Source organism: Triticum dicoccoides, chromosome 7B (genome assembly GCF_002162155.2).
Source record: "Triticum dicoccoides isolate Atlit2015 ecotype Zavitan chromosome 7B, WEW_v2.0, whole genome shotgun sequence".
NCBI classification, from domain to species: Eukaryota; Viridiplantae; Streptophyta; class Magnoliopsida; order Poales; family Poaceae; genus Triticum; species Triticum dicoccoides.
This window is the reverse complement of record NC_041393.1, coordinates 667,664,306-667,672,407: the sequence shown is the minus strand read 5'-3', so window position 1 is coordinate 667,672,407 and position 8,102 is coordinate 667,664,306. Positions and strand designations below refer to the sequence as shown.

Here is an 8,102-nt window from a genome sequence, read left to right as displayed (position 1 = left end):
GGCAAACCTTCCAAACCATTTTGTCCAAGGGAGAAAGGACCATCCCTAGGAACTGTGCCCTATACGCGGAGGCCGCCGAGTATTGCCGAGTATTGCCCACAGGTCGTGTGTTTCCAAAGGATATCATCTTCGTTGAGCTCGTCAAGCTGGACCTCATTTAGTATCAACCATAGAGCGAAGAATTGTGTGATGTGCTCGACAGAGACATTGGTAGGGGGGTTTATCTTGAGAATCCAAGCGTTGTGCTTCATGGCCTCCCTCACCTTCCAATTCTTTCTCTTGGAAGCTTCATAGATGAGCGGGGCAATGTCTTTAGGCTTTCGCCCAAGGAGCCAAGGAGAGTCCCAAAAGGGGGTCCTCGCACCGTTACCAACGGTGATGGTGGTGGAAGCATAGAAAAAGTTGAGGTCCTCCTCATTACATGGGTTTCCCATTCCCACCCACATCTTGGTGGGCTCCTTCCATTCGTACCACGGCCATCGCAAACGGAGAGCCCTCGTAAACTTGTCAGTGTTGAGTACCCCAAGGCCGCCGTACTCTAGTGGCCGGCAAACATACTCCCAATTCACCTTGCATTTGGCCCCCGTTGTCTTGTCCGAACCGGACCAAAGGAAAGCTCTCTCGAGCTTGTTGACGCTGTGAAGTATGGTTGGTGGGATGACCAACGGGGTGGCGGGGTAGACCACTTGGGAAGTGATCACGGACTTGATAAGGGCCGTACGTCCAATGGTGGTGATGTTTTGGCCATCATACGTTGATAACTTGCTTGCAACTTTGTCCACGAGAAATTGGAGATCCACCAACTTTAGCTTCCAAACAGAGAGGGGGAGCCCCAAGTATCGCAGTGGGAAAGAGGTCTGTGCAGCCGGCAAACTTTGAGTTAGGCGACCCAAATCCAGGTGGTTGCAACGAATGGGCACCGCCGAGCTTTTTTGGAAGTTGGTGCAAAGGCCTGTGACCTCCCCGAAACCCTTCAAAATGCTTGCCAGGTTGTCAACATCCTTTTTGATCGGAGCCAAGAAGACAGCCTCATCGTCCGCATAGAGGGAGGTCCTCAACATGGCTCCCCGCCCCCTGATTCTATGTAGGAGACCCCTCCGAGCTGCCACATCTAAGATTTTTTGTAGTGGATCGATGGCGATGACGAATAGGAGCGGGGACACGGGGTTTCCCTGCCGAAGGCCCTGTCCATGCTTGATGGGGCTGCCGGCAATGCCATTGAGGACGATCCTCGAGGAAGAGGTGCTAAGGAGGGCTGCGATCCAATCCCTAAATTTGCTCGGAAATCCTCGCCTTTGGAGGAGATCAAGCAAGTATTCCCACTTAACGGAGTCGATACAAAACAAGCACTGTAGGACTTGATACAAAACAACCACATTCTGTGTAAATTGTGTAATGTTACTAACCAGTATTGCTTCTTTTGACCTGTCTGGATGAGAGCCTTCTTACCGTTGTAAACTATGGCCTTTTTGCAGGAAACTGGGAGATCACAACTACCTGTCCTGGAACAGGCACCCCGCAGGCCGCTAAGGGTGTTTCCGAACTCGATATGGCATATGATTGATGCCCGCCTCGACTACGTGAAATGTATCATCATGCCCTAAATGATACATGAGATTGCCAGTAGCTTTAGACCACCTGTGTGTGTAAATTTTAACAGACGGATCTATGTTCTTTTGTTTGTTGTTGTAGGGCATGCATACAGCAGCCGATCCTTGTTGTTGAGTACTACTACGGATTGTATTACTACCTCTGATCCAAAATAAGGGTTGCAGTTTTGAACTAACCCCAGTTTAGAACTGCGACACTTATTTTGGATCGGGGGGAGTATAAGTTTCTCATTTTGTGGTATGGATTTATTAACCATCCTGTAATGTAATGGCTTGTTGACCCTATATGAGATTCGAGACCGTGCATGCCTTTGGGCACCAAAGTCTGGTAATAAGTGCAGCAGATTTGCTGTAATTTCTTTCGGGGTAACAATGAAAGTACTACTAGTTCTTCACGTGCTGCATCGATTCGGTTTTCAGCAGATTCACAGATGCCGCTCAAGAGATAAACACATGCATCCTATCCTATCTAAGGATCTGTTCGATGTCTCGACAAACGCCCGTGCACGCGCGCGCGCGCAACGGGTAGGTACTCTCGCTCGCGCGCGCGCGGGTAGCTGTTACCTACCGGCGGTCGCCCTCCGTTCCCTCCTCGGAGCGTGGAGTATAGATACCTGGATGGATAGCCGAGGGCCGACGCAGACCGCTGACAGCTGCTGCAGCGAACCTGCCGACGATGGGGACCGGCGGCGACGACGCGGCCGCGGGGGAGGCGGCGCGGATGGTCTGGGAGGAGTCGCGGCGCCTGTGGGGCATCGGCACGCCCATCGCCATCGCCACGCTCAGCCTCTTCGCCGTCAGCTCCGTCACCACCGCCTTCGTCGGCCACCTCGGCAACCTGCCCCTCGCCGCCGCCTCCATAGGCCTCTCCGTCTTCTCCACCTTCTCCTTCGGATTCCTCGTACGTGCCCACCCCCCACCCATCTCCTCTCCTCCTCCCCTCTCTTCTCCCCGGCGCCATTGCTGACCGGCACCGGCATGCATGCAGCTGGGCATGGGGAGCGCGCTGGAGACGCTGTGCGGGCAGGCGTTCGGCGCCGGCCAGGTGGCCATGCTGGGCGTCTACCTGCAGCGCTCCTGGATCGTGCTCATCGCCGCCTCCCTCCTCATGGTGCCCTTCTACGCCCTCGCCGAGCCGCTGCTCCTCGCCATCGGCCAGGACGCCGCCGTGGCGCGCGAGGCGGCGCGGTTCGCGCTCCGCATCCTGCCCGGCGCGCTCTCCTTCGCCGTCAACTTCCCCACCGCCAAGTTCCTGCAGGCGCAGCGCAAGGTGCTGGTGCTGGCCTGGGTCGGCGTGGCCGGGCTCGGCTTCCACGCCGCGCTCACCTACCTCCTCGTCGCCGTCCTCGGACGGGGCCTCCCCGGCGCCGCCGCCGCCTACGACGTCTCGCTCTGGGCCATCGCGCTCGCCCAGGCCGCCTACATCGTCGGCTGGTGCCGGGACGGCTGGCGGGGCTGGTCCGCGGCCGCGTTCAGCGACATGTGGGCCTTCGTCCGCCTCTCGCTCGAGTCCGCCGTCATGCTCTGCCTCGAGATCTGGTACATCGGCATGATCACCGTCCTCACCGGCCACCTCCAGGGCGCCCAGATCGCCGTCGACTCCCTCGGCATCTGGTACTACTTGACACTCGTTACCAAAACCCGTTACATTTTCATGGCTGTCCATCTGACACATTTGTGGCTTTGCAGCATGAATGTGAACGGATGGGAGGGCATGATCTTCATCGGCCTCAACGCCGCCATCAGCGTTCGGGTGTCCAACGAGCTGGGCTCCGGCCGGCCGAGGGCGGCGAAGCACGCGGTCATGGTCGTCGTCGGCGAGTCGCTGCTCATCGGGCTGCTCTGCATGGCCCTCGTGCTCGTCTTCAGGGACAGCTTCTCCGTCATCTACACCACCGACTCGGAGCTCCAGCACGCCGTCTCCAGGATCGCGGGGCTGCTCGGCCTCACCATGGTGCTCAACAGCGTGCAGCCCGTGCTTTCAGGCATGTTTCTTTTCTTACCCTCACACCATTGCTAGTTTCATTTTGTAATTTTGTTCATGTCTGCTCAACCTCATCTTATTCAGGGGTCGCCATTGGAGGAGGGTGGCAGGGCCTTGTCGCATACATCAACCTGGGCTGTTACTACATCTTCGGGCTGCCACTGGGGTATCTTCTCGGCTACAAGTTCAGCTACGGAGTTGGGGTAATTGGTTTTGTCATTTAAACTCTACTGCAAATTGCAAAATTTAAAAAGAAGAAGAATGTTTGGGGTGTGATTCCGCGATAATTTTGGTTATGAATTTTGCGACATTGGTTGTGATTTTAGGGGATTTGGGCCGGCATGCTTTGTGGGATTGCACTTCAGACACTGATTTTGATCTTCATAGTGTGGGGAACGGATTGGAACGCAGAGGTATGAATAAAATTCCTTCTCACCTTTGTTCGATTTCGAATATGTTGTACGTAAATGTTGTTCATATGGAAAATGCTGAGCTTTTCACCTTGCTCATGTCTCATGCCCTACAACCGCAGGCTGCGCTGGCTTCAAGCCGTGTGCGAAAGTGGGGCGGCGCAGATGTAACCAAACCTCTCCTGGAGTAGAACTAGATCACCATGATGAATAAAACTCTGTTTCCCCGAAGAAAGAGAGAAGCATGCCCCTATTACCTTGTGGCGCTGATGTAATATTTAGTTTTCTAGTCACATTTGTAAGATGGTCATTCTCATGCCATCATTTTTTTCTTTTCCTTTTTGAACCATTTCCAAATTTTCTTAGACCATGCTATGCAGTGGCATCTGTGTGCTTTAGTTGTATAGAACTAGAAGGAAATGCGCGCCTTGCTGCGCCGTTGTCTCTCACCATTGGGGCAGCAAGTTTTTTTCCTTTGACATTTGTTGTAGTCTGTCTGGTTTTCATTTCATGGAATTCTCTCTACCCAGCAACCCTGGAAATTTCAAAAGGAATGCACATTACACATCCATGCAGTCAATCTTGCCACAATAGATTTTCTGAAATGCAACGAAAGGCGGAGAATACTTGGACATAACTACTATTATCCACATACCAAATACTCAACATATTTCCCTTTTTTTGAGGGAATACTCGACAGAATTACCCCCTCTGTTGATGGTCTCACCTGGCGAGAATGGAAATTTTCTCCCAGATGATCTCTTCACTTGTCAAGGCGCCTTTCCAGTCGATGGCGAGGTGATTGACACTGGCAAAGACACTGAAGGTGCCTTTAGGCTTTAGCCAATCTTTACTCACGAAACTATCACTGGATGGTGCCCTGGTTGCTGACAGTGGGACCCAAACAACAGAACCAGGGAGAGCAACCAGAGGGCTTTGCACCCACTCTGCCCACACAGTAGTTGCAAAAGATTATATGGCTTCTGCTGAGATGCCACAATCATCTTGGGAGTTTCAAAATACCCCCAACATCGCAATCCTACCAACCTCATACGCGGTGCAGAATCATGTAAAATTTCTCCATTATGCGAAACATGATTAGAATTATTCGTCATTGCAAGATGTTCGTCGCACGGCTGAATCACTTGCCACATTCAGCAGTCAGCACAGCACCGGAAGCCTACTACCAGAGTTCAAGTAGCTCCAGCTAGCTAAACTGGCCAGTGAACCATCACTACAACACATCCCTTCTCCTTGGCTCCCTCACTCCCCAGCAAGAGCACAACAGGAACTATCCCAGGGGGCGAGATTCAGAGCTTCTCGGCCATCCTGCGCAGCAGCGCGGCCCCTAGTGGCTCCTCAGCGGGTTCCTCGGTCGGGTTCTTGGTGAGCCATGCCTGCGCGGCCTCGAGGTCAGGGAGCACCGGCGCGCCGGACTTCCTCCAGCTCTCGGCGTCGGCGGTCTTGAACCGGTCCAGGAGCAGCGCGTGCATCCCGATGCTCCGTGCGGGGACGTAGTCCTTGCGGTAGCTGTCGCCGATGTGGAGCGCCTCTTCCGGTGCGACGTTCCCCGCCATCTCCAGCGCGATCTTGTAGATTTTTGGGTCAGGTTTCTCGACGCCGACGATGCCTGAGAACACCCCGAAGTCCCACTCCGAGCCCTAGATGCACAACTAAGACATGCATCAGGTGACTGCTTTTATAAGACGACAAACGGTTGGAAAGGCAGTGACTGTCGTGTGTGATGTTATCAAACCTGATTCAGCCCTAACGCAGGCAAGATGACCTCTTTGTAACGGTACTCTGCATTGCTGACGATGCCAACTGTGATACCCTTCTCCCTCAGCCCTCTCATGAAGGGCTGTGCATCAGGAAACACCGAGTATGGTGCGGAGGAGCCGAAGGCGGAATAAATACGCTTGAACACTTTGTCAAATGTCTCATCATCGTAATCATAGCCAGCCTGCAGTATAAGTTGAACAATCAGATCACTAGGAAAATGAAAAGGTCAACGCTAATTCCTGAAAAAAAAAATCTGCAAAATGGTTTTACCTTAACAAATGAATCCTTGACACAAATCCTCCACCATTCAATCGTTGGCATCTTTGCCGCAAATCCAAAGCATGGGTATTTCCTCGCCATCTCAGTGTATGCAAGCTTGAAGCCTTCGTGCATTCGATCATAGTCAGGGCATGGCTTTCCGGCAGACTTAGCAGCCATGCAGTAGTAATCACCAAGCCGTCCTTTGTAAGCAAGCAGAGTACCAGTCACATCCACAGTGACCAACCGTAACTTCGATAGCAGCGACATGTCTGATGATGATCTGAACTAGAGCCTCTGTTATATTCTTCTGTTTGCAAAGCCAAATAAGGAGAATCAGGGCAACATGCATAACCGACGATTCACACATATGGCATACACTTGAGTATAATTAACTACTCCTGAATAATAACTGAGATTTTTTTGTACTCCAGATAACATGCATGAAAGGAAATAACAGTTCAAACTAAGCATTTTACAGCAGAAATCAAACTTGCACTAACAAGCAACAACCCCTCCTTCCCAACAGATATCAAATATGTTTTTCCTCATTGCAACGGCCAATGGATAACATGACAAATTTTAAAGGAAGAAGCAAGCATACAGATTCACAGTGCTAAGCTAAATGACTCGCATGGAATCAATCAGTCGAAATGGTGAGAAATCAAATCACATTGTAACAGGGAAACAAAGTAAAAAGGAGGCCATGAACTGCTAAACAATCACATTATCACTGGATACAGTAATGGGGACAACAGCCCACAAAACAAAGAGTTTCAACCTAAATAGACCACTTAGCAGTTCGCACTCCATTAAAATTTGTTGTACTGAAACAAAATATGCTACTAGTAGTTAATGCAGAGCATGATAACATTGATCTGGATCCCCTTATTTCTCAGTTAAAATAAGCAAGTGAGGTCGGCTCAAAGCAGATAACACAAAGCCAGAGCGCCGTGCCTTTATACTGCCTTTACAGTCTAACACCCCCCGCATCCAAATCAAATCTTATCCGTTGCCATTACCTCGAGCAGATGACCAAAGACTGCTTCTCCGGCCGGCAAGAATGCCTGCAGAAACACGAACCACCGAGGAATCAGGGACGGCCCAACGGCGGCAAGATCCTAGCTTTCCGCGCAAGAACACGACAGGAACCAAGAAATAAATGAAATAATCCAATCCGGATATACCACCTCCTGAATCAATCCGGCGACGCTGCGGCTGGGAGAGGAGGATTCCGGTGGAAGTCGCGGCGCGCAGGCTCAGGCTGAGATCTCAGAGAAGGGGAAGGAGAGGCTGATTCATTTCTGGGTGTGGGAGGATTTCTGGGTTGGGAGATGGGATTTTGCTGGGTTTGTTCTCGCCGGCTATAAAGTCTCGGGGCTTTGGGAGCGGGGAGTGGAAATCTGTGGAATTCGGGAGCGGAATACCGGCGGTGCTCGTCCACGGTTTTGCTGGTTCATCGGATTGCAGCTCAAGGCAGGGGGACGATAGGGTGTTTTGGAAGAGATGGGTGTGCCATGTCAGCAGTGGACCAGCTGCACTCTTTAGAGGAATATATAGTATTATTAAAACGCTGTAAAAAAAGCTAGTAAGAGTAGTAATTAATACGTGTCATAGAAAAGGATAGTGTTTTGTGGTAAAGTTTGTAATACCTGCGTAAACGAAACATGAACAATCTAAAATCTATAACAGGAAAATATAAATGTTGCTGGAGCGGGGAGCAAGGGCGATGATCCGGCCACCCGGGTGACATCAGTGGCTAGCTAGCAACATCGATAGGACGATCACCTCTAAGGGGTTTAGCGGCGCCTTCGGTTATTTCTTTTGGAGACGAGGCCATGAGGTAGGGACACCGGCGACCCGGTATCAGAGTGGTCATGCAAGAAGTCAATGATTGCCAGTGGTCGACAAAGGCGAGAGGGGAAGTTGCATGGTTGTGGTAGGGAAGTGGGAGGTGGGACCCGAGTTAGGAGAATGAACCATATTCGTGAAGGAGAATACCAGGGAAAGAGTTGGCCGGGGAGGAGGGCATGCAGTAGAAGAAGAGTGAGCATTAGT

General features: G+C 51.6%; 3 protein-coding genes across 4 annotated transcripts in view; 2 read left to right on the top strand and 1 right to left on the bottom strand.

Annotated features, from left to right (window-relative positions):
* LOC119335743 (ALA-interacting subunit 3-like) overlaps window positions 1–1,969 on the top strand; it is a 6,922-nt gene extending 4,953 nt beyond the window's left edge. The window contains exon 8 of the mRNA XM_037607829.1: window positions 1,476–1,969. Within this exon, the coding sequence (XP_037463726.1) occupies window positions 1,476–1,530 (55 nt within the window). The 3' untranslated portion in view covers window positions 1,531–1,969. The remainder of the gene's footprint in view (window positions 1–1,475) is intronic.
* A 314-nt stretch (window positions 1,970–2,283) lies between these two features.
* LOC119340127 (protein DETOXIFICATION 34-like) lies at window positions 2,284–4,571 on the top strand. The gene is made up of 6 exons (XM_037612032.1): window positions 2,284–2,511; window positions 2,599–3,224; window positions 3,300–3,595; window positions 3,679–3,797; window positions 3,921–4,007; window positions 4,127–4,571. The coding sequence occupies exons 1-6, from the start codon at window positions 2,287–2,289 to the stop codon at window positions 4,193–4,195; spliced, it is 1,422 nt and encodes a 473-aa protein (XP_037467929.1). The 5' UTR covers window positions 2,284–2,286; the 3' UTR covers window positions 4,196–4,571.
* Window positions 4,572–5,066: 495 nt separating this feature from the next.
* On the bottom strand, window positions 5,067–7,565 carry LOC119337019 (haloacid dehalogenase-like hydrolase domain-containing protein 3). Of its 2 annotated transcripts, none has more exons than XM_037609123.1 (5): window positions 7,235–7,564; window positions 7,067–7,111; window positions 6,057–6,354; window positions 5,761–5,967; window positions 5,067–5,665 (listed from the first exon to the last, which is right to left on the bottom strand). In XM_037609123.1, the coding sequence occupies exons 3-5, from the start codon at window positions 6,312–6,314 to the stop codon at window positions 5,315–5,317; spliced, it is 816 nt and encodes a 271-aa protein (XP_037465020.1). In that variant the 5' UTR covers window positions 6,315–6,354; window positions 7,067–7,111; window positions 7,235–7,564; the 3' UTR covers window positions 5,067–5,314. The 2 variants fall into 2 exon arrangements, with proteins under 2 accessions (XP_037465020.1, XP_037465021.1); XM_037609124.1 differs by having other exon boundaries at window positions 5,315–5,665; window positions 6,057–6,351; window positions 7,235–7,565.
* Between the last annotated feature and the right edge of the window lie 537 nt (window positions 7,566–8,102).

Bases quoted from the DNA above. Each gene is read 5' to 3' on its own strand.
- LOC119340127 (XM_037612032.1), top strand. From the start codon at position 2,287: ATGGGGACCGGCGGCGACGACGCGGCCGCGGGGGAGGCGGCGCGGATG. The intron at 3,596-3,678 runs GCATGTTTCTTT...CATCTTATTCAG, and splicing joins CGTGCAGCCCGTGCTTTCAG to GGGTCGCCATTGGAGGAGGG. The intron at 4,008-4,126 runs GTATGAATAAAA...CTACAACCGCAG, and splicing joins GAACGGATTGGAACGCAGAG to GCTGCGCTGGCTTCAAGCCG.
- LOC119337019 (XM_037609124.1), bottom strand. From the start codon at position 6,314: ATGTCGCTGCTATCGAAGTTACGGTTGGTCACTGTGGATGTGACTGGT. The intron at 5,968-6,056 runs GTAAAACCATTT...CTTATACTGCAG, and splicing joins TCAAGGATTCATTTGTTAAG to GCTGGCTATGATTACGATGA. The intron at 5,666-5,760 runs GTTTGATAACAT...TTGTGCATCTAG, and splicing joins CTGCGTTAGGGCTGAATCAG to GGCTCGGAGTGGGACTTCGG.